This window comes from Pholis gunnellus, assembly GCF_910591455.1.
Source record: "Pholis gunnellus genome assembly, chromosome: 6".
NCBI lineage: Eukaryota > Metazoa > Chordata > Actinopteri > Perciformes > Pholidae > Pholis > Pholis gunnellus.
In genome coordinates, this window is record NC_136532.1 from 2,248,584 (window position 1) to 2,264,976 (window position 16,393).

General features: G+C 44.2%; 1 protein-coding gene across 1 annotated transcript; it reads right to left on the bottom strand.

The window, feature by feature from the left end:
• Nucleotides 1-596: 596 nt before the first annotated feature.
• Nucleotides 597-15,079, bottom strand: hmgcra (3-hydroxy-3-methylglutaryl-CoA reductase a). The gene is made up of 20 exons (XM_079161942.1): nt 15,035-15,079; nt 13,864-14,040; nt 12,915-13,026; nt 12,719-12,806; nt 12,540-12,624; nt 12,337-12,442; nt 11,623-11,729; nt 11,416-11,535; nt 11,171-11,331; nt 9,788-10,044; nt 9,537-9,703; nt 8,190-8,384; nt 7,915-8,073; nt 6,924-7,081; nt 6,704-6,809; nt 6,424-6,594; nt 5,044-5,184; nt 4,660-4,818; nt 4,386-4,540; nt 597-1,727 (listed from the first exon to the last, which is right to left on the bottom strand). Exons 2-20 carry the CDS (start codon nt 14,026-14,028, stop codon nt 1,673-1,675), a joined length of 2,667 nt encoding a protein of 888 aa, XP_079018068.1. The 5' UTR covers nt 14,029-14,040; nt 15,035-15,079; the 3' UTR covers nt 597-1,672.
• Between the last annotated feature and the right edge of the window lie 1,314 nt (nt 15,080-16,393).

Here is a 16,393-nt window from a genome sequence, read left to right on the forward strand (position 1 = left end):
GCCGAGGCAGAGCTCCCGGGTTCAGCAGGCCGACACAAGATCTAATGCTTGCTGCAATTGATTCTAAAGACTGTTGTAATCCGTCTACTATTAATAGTCACATGTTAGGTATGAAGAACAGAGTTGCATTTCTTTCATTTTTTCACTCTTCCACTCTCAGGCAGCCATTAGCAACAAGTTCCAGAGAGATTTTAAAAGTCACAACCACACAATGATAAGTCTGACAAAAAGAATGTGAGAATAATGTGGAATTTCTAGTAAATGAGTTGTTTTTAATTAATATTATTCTATTAATTTAATAGGAAATGTTTGATGGAACATAATGGAAGTTGTTAAACTATAAATAGGAACAAGAAGAAGCACCATGAATGAACAGCAGTTATTTAAGGATGCATTTATTGAGGAGTAAATGTGATCATGCAAACATCTGTCCTAATGCACCGTGTTCATTGATGAACCCCGTTGCTCTTCAAGGCCGGCGTGTGGGGCATTTGCCGTCAACTTATTGTAAATTCGTGACAAAGACGTTAATCAAAACAGTACGACTTTTCATTGTAAAGTACTTTTGTATTTATTACAAAATATATCCAAAATATTTGCCATCCGCTGGTACAAAAGGAGGACTCACCATCACTGAATTCATTTCACCCACATTACATTTTGAAGCACCAACGGTGCACGCTCACTCCACAGTTTGCATTTGTGTCAGTAGCTCCGCATTCGGTACTGTATGGAGTACGCCCCCTAGTGTTCAAAGTAAGAAAATGCACCTCTTCGCGGATGAACGATGTGTTAGCTGCTAACGTTAGTTTGTCGGAGTAGACGCTATTTTCTTTTTTAGCCCATTTCGGCGACAACAGCACTTTGTCTCGATTAAAACACGTACATCTTAAACACTGTTCTTTAAAGTAATTTTCTTTGGTTGTGGAAATGCAGTGCTGAGGTGCATGAGCCACTGGTTTTGTTTCTTTATGATGATCATACAGTCATATCCAAACATGCTCATGATTTGTTGTATGGTCTCCTTAGCAGTACAGGCACCTGAAGCATTATTTATTTATCCTCCCTCCTACCCTGATTTTGTCCTCACCTGTGCAGGAGATGAACTCAGCACTGTTGAGTGAGGCTTGCAGTCCAAACAATCAATCATTCCTATGCATTCGTACAGTCAGTCGTGGTTAGTCTGCCTGCCTCGCTGTGGTTGAACCTAGCACTCACAACTGGAACACTATGCGCCCTCGTTAGCGTCACATACACACCCTGATGAAGACTTTAAATGATGAAGAGTCCGTAGTAGGCAGCATTCCATTGTGTCTGTGTTCACGATGCTGCATTTGGCAACAGGACAGCAGAAATATTTAATTTGTACCCAAACTGTCCGTTTCCAAAAAAAAGCTGACAGCATTCCTAAATGTGGGAATAAAAGATGACAGTAATTAACTGCTCTGCTTCGAGCCCCATGAAACAGAAAATTAATATATGGTTTTTATATCCAGCATAGAGATTGGTCAAAGAGACACTCCAGTGTCTCTTTGAAAGCACTTTGAAGACATCTGGGGTCTTTTGTCTTGATGAATGATTAGTCCCTTTCACATTGTCCATATTCCCCCGGCTGTACTGGTCCCTCAGGTAACCTGGTCTCACTGAAGGAGGCCGGGCTCCCCTCGGGCTCTCAGGAGGCCTTATTGATGCAGGTTCCTGGAGTCTCCTGTAGGTTCACCTTGGATCTGCAGACGGAACAGATCAGTTTCCATCACGCTGTATGTCAAATGCACACTGGTTATAAATAATCTTTCTTATTAAAGAGTCTCTATAGGCTGTAAATGGTGCGATAAATGTCAAATGCATATGTATAGGCAGCTCATAGCTGAATAAGGCTTAAACAGGTGTTTGAACCCACGTTAGTTTGTGTTATCTGGACCACGAGGACTGGCAAGTCTTTGCCTGAACCATAAATAATGCGCCTGGATCACGGGTATTATAGTGTCTCTTAGTTTAAATACTGTTATCTCAAAACCTAAAAGGGAAAACATATATAAGCTCAAGCTTGAAATGCTACAATAAGTATACAATTCATACGTAAATGTCCCTGTAAATAAATGTAAAGAAAGAAAGCCATTGGCAGAGATCGATGTTTTAGATCTTCAAAATATTTAAAAGATGTTATGTGTAGGATTTCAGACTCCATCCAACTGAAACTCCTCCCGTGTGGGAGGACTACGATGGCCAACAGCAATGGCCCCATCTAGAACCCGTGTTTGGTTTGTCTGGGCTGCTGTAGGAACGACCAGGGCCCTATTCCTCGTACGTGGTTCAACTAAGTCGATCAAATGTCCTATTATCCAGCTTAAATTAACTCGATGATTGACATCAGGCTATCTCGGTTCCTCAAAGGCTGATCCGCGCTCAAACAGTCTCGTTAATTCGAGCCAGATGTCAGACAACAGGATCGTTGCGCGTGTCCGTCCTACTTCAAAAGGGGGAAGCGTCGATCACCGAAACCATGATTTTCTAACAGTACAACGGCAAATAAACTCAAAGAAAGAGCCTCTTTTTACTCCGCTGACGAGCAGGAGATGATCATGAACACATACGAAGAATTCAAGACCATAATCATGGCGAAATCTAACGCTGTGAGGGCTAGACGAGAAGCATGGCAAAATATCGCAGACGTCGTTAAATGCGCAAGTATTGGGAAAATGTATAGGTTCATTTTAAGTGCCTCATCACCTCAATCAATCAGACGATATTTCTTTAAGTAGGCTTAATGAAATGTATCATCCAATGAGATCTTATAGCGAAAATAATTATATCAACTCTTTCAGAATAAGTAGATAAAAACAAGCCCAAAGAGTATCTAACTGATACGAATTAATAGATACTTATGAGGATATATGTACTGTATGCGCTTATGTATCATGTATATATATATATATATATATGTGTATATACATGTATGTGTAGATTACCATATAGAATAGGAGTTTGAATATGTGTGTGCGAATCTGTGTATGGGCGGATCAGTGTGTATGTATTATTCATAATAAGCGGTGAAAATAAATTGTGTGTAATTCTCTCTATTCTTATCATGAGTCCACCTTAATGATGTTCTACAATAATGATATCTATGGTGTACTAATAATACTGTCATATCATTATGAGTGCTTTCAACCATCATGTAGTTCAACCAGCCATCAAGAGGACACGGGAGCAAGTAAACACTAAGCACACAAACATTCAGAATGGTGAGTCAATACAACATGTGCCATGGTGATGTAATGAACACATCCATAAGTTTCTTAAGCACCAAATAAACTTTATGAACAGCACGGCATGCAGCGGCTTTCCCGATGTTCTCCGCATCACCGACACTGTACAAACATGAACCACTCACAAAAAAGCGCGAGGCTGTGATACAGTCTGTGAGACAGTAGATGGCGTGTGGTGTTCAATGTACGGCTCGGGAAGGTCTTTAAATAAATGATTCCTTGTCGGCAGAATCGATAGTGCTCGTACAGGAAGTCATCATGATGTGATAACGGATCTTGGCGATCTCGAAGAACTCTCTCCCTATAAAACGCTAATCTGACTAATATCGCTTCCTCATCGATGGATCTCTGAGGAAGGGAGCTGACACTTGTTTCCGGGGGAGTGGCAGCTTATCCAGCGGATCTAGCTCAAGCCTGCTCTGGAGCAGGTTCAGGCTTATGGATGTGTTGCTATGGTGATTTTTCCAAACTTGCTTCGAGGAACCGAAAAGCCTCACTTAAGTAATCTCATCCTGAAAATTATCCGGCTAACTCAGTTAGCCACGTACGAGGAATAGGGCCCTGCTCTGTATGTAGATAGAACGGCTTAGACGGCATTGAAAACATAACGATTCTTATTTTTAAGGTGATTATACATAAATGAAGACATACTTAATAATATTATGATATGGTGACCGGACAGCGTAATCTTCGGGCCCTGCTCCTTGGCACCAAGCGAGTACCGTCAAGTTTTCAGAACTTTTGCATCAACTAGGCTATTTGTGTTGAGAAGCTAAAGCTTTGCTGCTAGCTATGCTAACGCGTCAGCACTGACACTCCCACGGTAAACAAACACAAAGTGGTGGAGGTGATGTCGGAATTTTTTGACAATAAAAATACCTCATATTTGTATGTTCAATTCAACCAAGATGTTTTTTTAACCACCATCAGCTTTAATTATGTTTTATGTAAAGATGTTAAAAATCTAATCAATTAAAGAACTAATTTACAACAGTTTGTAGTACTGACAGCACTCACCATATGCAAAGTATAAGGCAAAGACACTTAGACTTTTGCATATCTTCCTGGTGTTTATGTAAATCAGAAACCTGTAAATGGACGTTCCTTTGCTCTTACCTGTTGTGTGTCATGTGACTCTTGACCAGGTGGCCGGCAGCCAGAGCAGACATCAGTGAGAGCTCTCCAGCCAGCACGGTGGCACACACGACCCTGGCCAGCTGCCGGGCGTTCTCCCCCGGACAGTCCTGACTGGCTCCCTGCACGCCCAGCATCTGCACACACACACACACACACACATACACATGAATGAACACTTCAGGAAGTTAGCTAAATAGATTGCATTGATTCTAGCAGGATTTATATGTTGCTGTATTTATTATTGTGTGTGTACCTGGAGGCAGGCTTGCTGGGGGGGCAGGCTGGTGCCTCCTCCTACGGTCCCCAGCTCTATGGAGGGCATGGTGCAGGTGATGTACAGGTCCTCCCCCGTTGGCCCCGACGCCTCCATCAGGGTGATGCAGTTACTGCTGCCCACCGACTGGGCCGGATCCTGGAGGAGCCACACACACACACACACACACACACACACACACACACACACACACACACACACACACACACACACACACACACACACACACACACACACACACACACACACACACACACACACACACACACACACACACACACACACACACACACACACACACACACACGTTAACCCAGGAAACACAAGAATATATAGAAAGGCCGCACGATAGAACTACTTTACCTGTCCACAGGCTATGTAGATGGCAGCCACCAGGTTGGCTGCGTGCGCGTTGAATCCGCCAATGCTGCCTGCCATGGCTGAGCCCACCAGGTTCTTACTGATGTTCACATCCACCAGAGCCGCCGTCGACGTTTTCAAAACCTGCAGCGCAGCGACAAGTGGGTCATGATATGGAATCTAGATTTACAGATGACTTTCCTTCTGTGTGCTTCTGTGGCCGGCACACACTGTCTTCATTGTAAAGATGCACGTGCTTTTAACATGAAGTAGATCCGGTATATCCTGCTGGACCTGATGCCAGGGATGTGTCGCGTAATGCCAGAGATAGAGACACCTGTTGAATCTCAGCGCATACACCGTGTCTCTCTCTCTCTCGCTCAGTCGACCACAAACTGAGATGTTCCCTAAAGGAGCTGCACTGCTCTTGTAACATACTGCTGGCCTGCCAGAACTTCCTGGAACTGACCCCTCGCCCTACCACCCTGCTGCTACTCCGTCAAGCTGTCAGAGCTACCATGGAGCCCACACTGTCACTAACTGCACTCCCTGGAGAAACACTATCTCTATTCTTGAAAAAGTAAAAAAGCGACGTGCAATGCAACATGTGTTTGAAGGATATATCCAGGATGTCAAAAGTGATTCATCAGTGAAAACAGGTTAAAGAGATAAAGAGCACAGTGTAAAAGTGAACCTGGTGATCGAGACAGAAGACAATGAAATTGAGGAACAATGTTCCAATGTTATGATTGGCCAGTCTACATTCGAGGGATGGGGCTAAGCGATGGACCATTGGTCTAAAAGTCCGAACCATCCAAAAAATACTTTCAAACTAACCGCACCACGGTTCAGTGCCGTATCTTCGCCGGACTAAGGGTCCGATCCCATCGAGACCCCTTGCAGCAGGCGCGGACGCTTCAAAAACGGCAATTGGCAAAGCCAGTCGGAAAAAACAGCTAAAACATAATTTGGGGCTTGCGCATATTCACATAGAGACCACATGCGGGACTGTGGCTACAGACTACGGCCGTAACAAATCTCTTTTTTTTCTACATTTGAAGCTTTGATTGAGGTTTTTGAATAAAGCTTATAATGTCTGTCATCATATTCTAGGATGTCATCACCCTAAAATGATGGGAAAAGAAGGATTTAGTGCAATTACGGTTATATACTGTAAATGTATAGTGCCGTTAGATTGCTGCCAGACCACCTCGTTAATGCCTGCCTCCCTTTGTGTGCGGCAAGCCGGACAGCAAACGTTTTTTGAAGTACGCATTCAGGCAGAATGTTTTGTGAGATAAAAACATTTTTAAATTGGTTAATGCTAGTAAAGACCTCACACAGTTTGTAAACTAACAACAGTAAGCTCCCGGCTCCTCCTACCTCTCTGACCACTTTAGCAGGGATGGTGGCCTCACAGACGGCAGACTTGCCCCGGCCTTCGATCCAGTTGATGGCTGCTGGTTTCTTGTCGGTGCAGTAGTTCCCGCTGACAGCCATCACCTGCAGCTCTGGGAAGTGCTGCTGCAGTGTGCTCAGAGCCTGCTCTGTACCCTGCAGGCAGACCAAGTATCATTTTAAACAAGGCTGTTGAGGACGTTAGGACTCGCTACAACGCCCAGACGGCGTGAAACAATACACATAGCCAGTCTGAAATAGTTACCTTAGAGATCATGTTCATCCCCATGGCATCTCCGGTCTTGGAATGGAAGCGGATGTAGAGATTTCTCCCAGCCAGACCAACCAGAAGCTTCTGGAGCCGCGCAAACCTGCCAATGGCAACCACAGGCTCTGAGCACAAAAACAACGTATGGAGACACACAACGGACACTGAGCCCACACTTTGAGTCCTAGTTCTGTCCATGTCAGGTTTCATGGCTTACCTGCTGGTGCTGTCGAACGCCTCTTTGACGGCCTGAAAACCGTCTGTGCTCTCCAGCCAGGCCTTGACCTCAGCGGCCTGGCAGGCAGAGGGCAATCTCACTACGGGTCCTCGAGTCATGCTGTCAGCCAGGATACGACAGTTGGCTCCGCCTCCCAGCTGACCGCAAGTCAGATACAGTACACATTAGAATACATTCTGGATTAATACTTTCTTTTTTTAAACACTGTTTTTAGGAATAATGCATCTGACAACAGCTGATCAAACACAAAAGAAGTTCTACATGATCAACACACTCATTTGTCATTGTCCTCCATGATACACGTCTTCTGATCTCATATCCTTATCAGATCAGAAGTCATTTGTCAGTGTCTCCCATGACCCAACCCTGACCTATTACAGTGTCATAGTTCACAAGCAGGCTGCAACCTTCGGTTCTGAAAAGAGAAGCTAATGCTGAAGTGCCTTAAACCTGTATTCTTTCTAATGGCCTTTAGGGGGCGACTCCTCTGGTTGTATAGAAGTCTATGAGAAAATGACTCTACTTCTCTCTTGATTTATTACCTCAGTAAACATTGTAAACATGAGTTTATGGTCTCAATCTCTAGTTTCAAGTCTTCTTCAACACAGCATGATGTTCATTTAGTAAATGATGGTCCATTTAGAGTCAAACAGACCATAAAGCAGGGGATGCTTTAGGGCAGGGGTACTGTGATTGACAGGTCGCTACCACGGTGTTGTCCGTGCTTTTCGTCTGAGAACTTTTCAGTTCATGAAAGTTAATTGTAAGATTTTGTCAACAGTTGTGTAATGTGTCAAAGTTATTGAATTGAATATTTCAAGAACTCTGCACCACTACTACTCCACAACAATAATTGTAAGAAAAATAACTGTCAAATGTGAATAAAAGTGGCCTCATCTCTCCTCAGTGTTTCAATTATTTTGTCCACCCTGGTACTATCTGGGTCTGTGGAAAACAATATATCACTTACAGCAATTGCTCGACATCCGCGGTTGGTGCTAGCAACCAAGCAGCCCTCCGTGGTTGCCATGGGAACCTGGAACTGCTTCCCATCCAGATGCAGCGGCCCGGCCACGCCTACTGGTACGGGAATGTAGCCAATCACATTCTCACAGCAGGTGCCTATAACCTGGAAAACAGAAACATTGTCAAACAGGAAGCAGAGGGCGACACAGATCCCTGCAGTTGGTCCTGGGTGTGTGTGTGTGTGTGTGTGTATGTGCACGTGCGTGTGTGTGTCTTCACCTTGGAGTAGTCGTAGTCGGTGTACGGCAGGGTGGTCAGCGCAGAAGGGGAGGGAAGTTTCGCAGATATCATCTGTCTACGTATGGCCACTCCTCTCTCTGGTTTCTCCATCATGGCCTCCAGTTTGTATGCAGGGATGTGTTTGGAGTTGACCAGCCGCACCACCTCAGCATCACTCAGGAAACGAGCCCCCAGCTGCAGGAGACAGACATGCATGCCCACTTTTTAGCGGTCCAATCAAAAGTGAAGGAACTGATTTAAATCCTTCTTGTTACGGGAACCTGCTCCAAAATTCCATTTCATTGGAGAATATGTGACAGTACAGACGCTGAAGACACCCAGAGTTACACTTCACTGGGACTTTAAGATTAGAAGAAACAAAACTCCAGGATACATCTTAACCGAGTAAAGTGGTTTCCTAAAGGATTGCAGTTGTTATTTACAATATAAACAGTGTTGATTATCACACACTCCTCAGTATTTTCACAGACAGATGTTAACAGGCATTTTGCTATGGGAGCTGTGAGTGATGATTGTTGCTATGGATATAAGACCGACCGGAATGCTTCGAAGCATTGATCGTTGCCATGGTAATCAACGTCCAAATCAGTATTTGAATGGATCTCTTTTTTTTTTTTTTTTTTTCACCCCAAAAATTACAAATAGCTCATGAAATAAGGAACGGTAATCTCACATTATTCAATATACATCAACATGAATTATGAAGAGTTATTCTCAGACGGATAGCACTGTTTGTTGTGTGTATAGTGTGTGTGTGTGTGTGTGTGTGTGTGTGTGTGTGTGTGTGTGTGTGTGTGTGTGTGTGTGTGTGTGTGTGTGTGTGTCATTGCGGAGCTGTCCCGGGTGCTGAAGCGCAGCGGAGGAGATCGATAGACATAGAATAAAATTCTCTATGTTGGCATAAGCTACAGTGGAGTTATATATTCATTTATAGGCCTACGTATAAGCAAATTCACTTTTGATATATTTACGAGCTATCTCTGTTATTCATTTGAGGTGATTTCAGCCCATTTTGTAGCAGTTTTCATTTCAATAAACCTGCATGTGATGTGGACCGATGTGAGGCCACAGGGAGCCGGCGGAATCAGAGCAAGTGTCTTTTCTATTGGTGTCACGCTCTAATTGGCTCAGTTTTGGAGAGAGAGTGGAGTGACTAAGCTCATTACAACCTAGTTAAATCACACAAACTGCCTCGAACCCTGCAGTCCTATTAGTGGGACGTGTCTCGACGACCGGCACAAGACACTTTAGGGAGCTGGGAGCTGGGCCAGGTGTCACGTAACCATTCATGTGAGCCACGAGTTATCGGCCGTGGCGATGTCTCACCTCAGGGTTGTTGATGATGGCCACGCATTCGTTCAGCTCTCTGGGCATCGTGGGGAGGCTCGGCTGATCCGTCTCAGACTTAGGCTCCCCCTCTTCGTCCCCCGCCACGAAGAAGCTCTTCGGCCGGGGCTCAGTGGCCGGGGAGGACAAGGGTCGGATCACTTCATCTAGGGAAACAAGGCAGAGTTGGAGATCACAGCGCTACACAAGTCACATCTGCTACGGCGTCATCACCGCCATCAGACACACACCTCTCTCCGCCTTGTTGGCAGGCGCCGGGGCAGCCGCGCTCGGGGCGGGGGGGGCGAGGGCTCTGGGAGGGCACGGCTCCTTCCTGCAGCAGGTCTCGGCGGGCCGCCGTGGGGTCAGGGCCGGGGCGGACATGGTGATGGGGTTCTTCAGCGACAGAGTGGACTCCATCTCGGCCTGCTCGAAGAAGATGTACTTGATCGCCAGCAGCAGGGCCAAGGCCAGACAGATCACTTGCTCGATGTCCATGGTGATCATCCTGCAGGGGGAGGGCCACAATAACGAGTCGTCTTAGAATTGATTTCAAAAGCCAACACTGGCCTTGGTCTCGTATCTTTAAATATACACTTTGATGTTGGTCCAGATATCATGAGGAACTGTTGAGATAAAAGCTTCATTCCAACATCGTTGACACTATTGCCTTAAAAGTCTCTTTATATTAGGACCATGTGCAATTTCCAGACACCATGGTGTCCGTTTCAGAATGAAAAGTCATTATGGGAGTAGTTTCCTATCTGGAAATAATTAAGAGATAATTAAGTGGCATCAAGAGATCATGAAATATAAGAGGTAGTTAAATCACTGTCATTATTATGTTGATTAAGTTTATACTGTATACTACAAGTGTCGCTGGAATTTTGACCTCTTCTTACTTCCACATCCTGATACAGTCTCCTCTACTCGTGAGCTTTATTACGTTGTGTTGAAGCATAAAATAGACGTATATAGATGTATAGAAGAAGATGTAGTAAGAGTGACGTCACCAATTGGTTTCTGGATAACAGCATTTCAGCCGTTGGCATCTTGGTTTTTTAGCCACCGCCAACTGTTATTTTTTTTAAACCAGAAGTTACTCGAGTGGGTGGAGCCAAGTACAACAGAACTCTACATTAGACATTTTGACCAAAATGCTACAGTTAACTTTCATGAACTGAAAACACACTGTGAAAGGGTTAAAGTTGTAAGACGAAAACACGGACAACTCTCAGACCGGACAACGTCATGGTAGCGACTTGTCAATCAAAGTAGCCCCGCCCTAAAACATCCCCTGCTTTATGGTCTATTTGACTCTAAATGGACCATCATTTACTAAATGAACATCATGCTGTATTGAAGAAGACTTGAAACTAGAGATTGAGACCATAAACTCATGTTTACAATGTTTACTGAGGTAATAAATCAAGAGAGAAGGAGAGTCATTTTCTCATAGACTTCTATACAACCAGAGGAGTCGCCCCCTGTCTGTCAGTAGAGAGAATGCCGGTTTAAGGCACTTCCGCATTAGCTTAACTTTTCAGTTCACTTTTGATACATAGCATTCATTTCCTTTCACACGCATGACAATGCACTGCAGGAAAGTCGGGGTAGCATATCGCTCGCCTCACCTGGTGAGGTAGAAGTGCCACAGTGGTCTCTCTGGCTCGATCCTCCTGGGCAAGAGGTGGTCCAGCTCCATGCCGACCTGTGGGACACCCACTGTGGTGTTGATGGACAAGGGCTCGGCGATCCAGCGGCTGTGGGCGTGAACCATCACCAGGCCCAGAGACTGCACACAGAGCAGAGATCAGAAATGATGTGTTGTTGTGTTGAAATGAAAATAAAGGAGGAAACAAAGGAAGAGATGTGTTACCATGATCATCTTGACTCTCTGGCTCACAGGGTTGGGTTTGTTGTCCTCCTCCTCCTCCATGACTCTGGAGAAGTGGCTCAGCTGCCAGATGGGATGGCCCTCCTGACTGTCGCGGGACAACTGCACAAGCAAAGGCCACACAGTCAAAAAACTGACATCAACACACACATACATGTACACACATACAATGAAAAACTGCATCCTTACCTCCAGCACAAGGGAGACACACGCTGGGAAGAAAGTCATGAACACGAAGTAGTTGGCCAAGACAGACATGCAGCCAAAGCAGCACATGATTTCCAACTGCCGCACGCCTGAAAGACACAAGACAGATACTCAAGCATCAGGAGAGGTGGCCGCCATATCACCAGTATGACTAAATCACAAAGCCACTGCTCAGTAACTGCATCCAGTGAAAACATGCTCTCAAAAGTGCTGAACACACAATTCCGGTGCTGCAACTTTCGTGTTAATGGAGCAATCTTAACAAGGAGAACAGGTCCTCAAAGCCCCCCAAAAAGCATGTTATATGTTATTCTTTTAATGCTGAAATTACACCAGTTATTATAGACTGTTTATCAGCAGAACTTTCCAACGGTTAACGCATCACGTGCGCTTCCGTCAGGAAACGTAACCAAATCAAAGCTCAAAATAGTGATATCTCATCAAAATCACTGCACTAAAAAAAATTCTGCGCTCCTCAGCACAACAGGGAAGCTACGAATGACTCGGCCGAGACCGAGAGCCACATATCTGAATATAGCATGTGGAATCCAGATAGCAGAAAAACGCCCTGAAACTGGTTGAGGTTCAGAGGATTAAAGAGTAACCTAACAGTGTCATTGTTCTGTCTGGTTGACACACCCAACAGTGATGTCATGGTGTAACGGCACAAGGAAAACTCTCAATGGCAGCAAGTACCTGACATGGTCCCCACTCCGATTACTAAGCACTCCACCAGGGCATCCAGAGTGAAGGTGGGTCCCAGTACCGCCATGCCACGAGCAATGTTTTCCCTCACTTCATCCTGAAAGTTAACGTACAAGAAACCAGTCAAGGCTACTGTTGGATTTCATGTCAAATGTGTGCAATTTGATGAGTCAATATTTTTTTCTTCTTCATACCTGAGAACTGGAGCTCAAGGCGAACTTGGCGAGGGCGCACGCTTTGGAGAGGTCGATGAGAAGCAGGAAGAACGGCAAGGCCTCGCTGGAGGACAGAGCAGAGCAATGAACTGGATTGTTTTTTTTAACAGAGACGCTGGTGAGGAAAGGACAGTGTGCATGCAGAAGTGCGCCCTTACTTGAGGCCTGTGAGCTCTTTGTCGAGGAAGTGAATGACGACTGTGCTGAATACGAAGCTGGAGAATATGGTGAAAAGGCCCGCAATGCCTGCAAGAGAGTAAATCAGGTGGATTTTAGATACATCTAGCTACAGCCAGAAGATCCACGGCATCTTTGGCATCTTATAAACATCGTAGGTGCACATCAATATTTTACCTAAAATATATTTGGAACCCAGTTGTCTCAAGTTCTGGAACTGGAAGTAGATATAGACAATGGCGATGCAGCGTGTGATGGTGAGGATGATGATGTCACTGCTCAGAATTTGCTGTAAAAAGAGAGGGAAATTAGTGGCAAGGTTACAGATATTTATCAGAAATGTAGGGTCAGGGATAATTCCCAATGGAAGACATTTTGTTGCTCAGACTTAGAAGTTCAGATTGACACCACTTTTGTGTCTATCGCTAATGCTACGGAGAACAACGGTGGCCTTCAGGTAATGTAAAAACGTGAAAGGCTCTCTCTAGAGCCAGTGTTTGGTTTGTCCGCTCTGGGCCTCTGTAGAAACATGGCGGACTCCGTGAAGAGGAACCGCTCCCTATGTAGATATGATGGGCTCATTTTAAGCTGACACACTATAACTCTGAGTTTCAGTTGATCAAACACAAATGGAAACATAGTTATAAATAATATATAACGTTTTTTTAATAGATGCTCCACACTGGCCCTTTAAGACAGGGGGAAACAGCTAGTTAACACTTTTGAGTTATGGCTCTACCGCTGCTAAATATGCATTATGTTTTGCAGGCTTTATAGCTGTTGGTCATGACAATGCATATTCATTTCTAATAGAGATACGGGTACTATGTCGGAGCTGAGAGGTTAGTAGAAGTACCTTTGTTTTCTTAATTATTTGATATTGTTTTATTTAGATTTTTTTCCTCATACATTGTTTCTCTGCCATTTCTACCTTTGTAACCTTTGCATTGATAACACACATAAATTAAGATTTTCATTATTATTATTGTATACTGTCACTACTAAAGTGTGACATATCTGTGGGAGAACAGTCCTGAGGGTTATTTTTAAGCGGCCTACTTTACATTGTGTGGTGGATGCACTACCACAGAGAACAGACTTCCTCCTGACGACGTCGTTCACTCACCTCCTCCGTTTTGGGGCAGTCAAAGTTCCAGCCGCAGATCTGGTCGTTACCGGTGAACATGTTCATGGACATCATACAGATGGTGAGGGTGACCGTGCCAACGATCACCTCCCAGGGGTGGGAGGCCACCAGGAGGCCGTGCATACGGAACAGACGGGTCAGCATGGTGCAACAGGGCTACATAAATAACACAAGCGGAGTAATGTCAGCTGGACACCTTAACATGACAGGTCAGTGATCATTGGTAGTGATATTATAGTGTGTGGTGGGTAGAAAACCTGTGGAACACGGCTGTGACCAGACAACTCATACGCAGACACATGCTAGGATGACTATGCCCCACAGCCAAAAGCAGACTGGACATCTCACCAAAGCAGGAAATGATTTCCAACAGCCAAACAAGGAGGAACCAATTTGAAAAAAAGTATAACTGTTCAGAAAAACCTCATGTTTTAATATCCCAAATACAGAAGAATAAAGCTCATGTGGGTATTACAAATTCAGAGAGAAAAAAAATCAGTCCATCGTTGTTGTCTCCGGGCTTGATATTTGAGATCAAATGAGTTTGAGACTTCTCTGGTTTCATTGAGAGAGAGATTAATGTTCACAGATATTGATTGAACTATCCTATGCCATAGAAATAACATTGGAATACATAATTTAGGTGGTGTTCCCCTTTAACTTTATCGCCAGTAATTTATTAAAACATTTTTTTTTAATAGTTACTTTACAGCCTACATAATTTAAACTGTGTCAATTACGTAGCCTAATATTGCCCCTGAGCACTCTGACGAATCACTCCCTAAAGAGAAACCCCATAATATTAAGCGTAATATTCAATACCCATGAATGCGTCGATACTCCACAGTTAATAGCACGCCGTTTGTTGTATTTACGATATGACCTATTTTGGGGGGAACATCAATGCTGCAATTCGTTCATACTGGTGATTTAAATCCCTTATCTGAGTGTATCTCCCGTAGACTAGCGGGTCTAAGCCATTCTGTTCCAAACTATCAACGTCCGCTGTCTGCGTTAGCGGAGCGGCTTTGTTGCGTCTATACTGTCAGATTTTGACGTAGCTCACCGGCTAGGCTCAGTCTCTAACGTTTGCAGGCATATCCCCAACATAAAACAACAATGTTTGAATGAAGAGTTGAGCTTTACTCACGTTGAGCGGGTCAGAGAGTGGTGGTTGAGAGAGAGGAGCTGCGGTGACGAGGTTCCAGCTTCCAGGTGTGGAGCACAGACAGCCGGGTCTCGCCGACGCACGGAGTGACTCTTCTCCCCCGATGGAGCGATGGCACGCTACGACATCATCCGACACTTCAGCCAATCACGTCCGTCACCTGCTCCGTGAGCGCGTTAGTCCACGCCCCGTTTCCTAGGCGACAGCAGCAATGGGGGCATGGCTACAGAGAGGACGCCTAATCTCGCCACCACACACACACTCTGAAGGTTGCACAGAGAGCCTATAGCGTTTGAGGGAGTGGGCTAGTTCCTGAAATGTATTGATGCTTTATAGATTAGTAGTTTAATATTAATTTACGTTTTTGTTTTATTTTCGTTTTTTTACTTATTCTATTGCGGGTTTCAGTCGCAGCTGTGGTACTCAGTTAATTAGGCTTTTACACTTTTCACGTTAGCCTACATCAAACTTTACACAATTGTGTATAGGCTACACATTTGTTAATACAAATTGAGGAATATTATGGATATGGGATGATAAGGGAACAGGAAGTGTGAAGGTGTTCAATACATTCTTCTCCTGAATGCAAAGCATGTTTTCTGGGATGGAAATCATATTCAACAAAGGAATAGGCCTACTGGTATTAGGGTGCTATTTTACTTTTTAAAGTTGGGCATCATGTTATAGCTGTATTTTTCAGATTGGACTACTACACATTGTTGGTTAGAGCCTACATTATACATCTTCACAACCTATATGCACATTTGTCCTCTACAAAGCTCCAAAGAAATGAGCTTTACAAAGTACACATTGACATTTAAATGTTCTCCCCAACATTTCCCATACAGTTGTGGTCATTCGGTTTTGTTCGTTCACGGCATAACAAAATCTGAGCGATTCAGGTTCAAGGCTGAACAGATTGTTCAGTAACTACAGCTGATCCAACAAACAAAGTTGACCCTGCCGTTTTCAAAGTCTGTACACATGACGGGATATAACTGTAACCCACCACATTGGATGATCCAAAAAAACATAAATACTTTTATTTATTCATTTTATTAAATATCCCTGTAAAAAAAATAAACAAATACACAGCCTATTGCTCAATTTTGGCTTACATTTTCCCTAGTGAGATTCCTGCTGTTTGACTATAAATGGAAGTTATGATATATTCTATTTATTGTTTGTTGCACTGCCAGCAGTGGAGCCTAGGGATGGTCTGTCTGTCTGTCTGTCTGTCTGTCCATACGGTCCACTCCGCAGTTAAGGCAGCATCTTAATCATTTTTATAGTGGCATGATTAATGGGAGGAGGATTAGATTTGCTGTGGTTACTGACATT

Coding starts and splice junctions, on each gene's coding strand:
- hmgcra (XM_079161942.1), bottom strand. CDS start 14,028: ATGCTGACCCGTCTGTTCCGTATGCACGGCCTCCTGGTGGCCTCCCAC. Junction 11,730..12,336: donor CGGAGTGGGGACCATGTCAG/GTACTTGCTGCC, acceptor TGTGTCTTTCAG/GCGTGCGGCAGTTGGAAATC. Junction 5,185..6,423: donor CTGCTAAAGTGGTCAGAGAG/GTAGGAGGAGCC, acceptor GCTGCGCTGCAG/GTTTTGAAAACGTCGACGGC.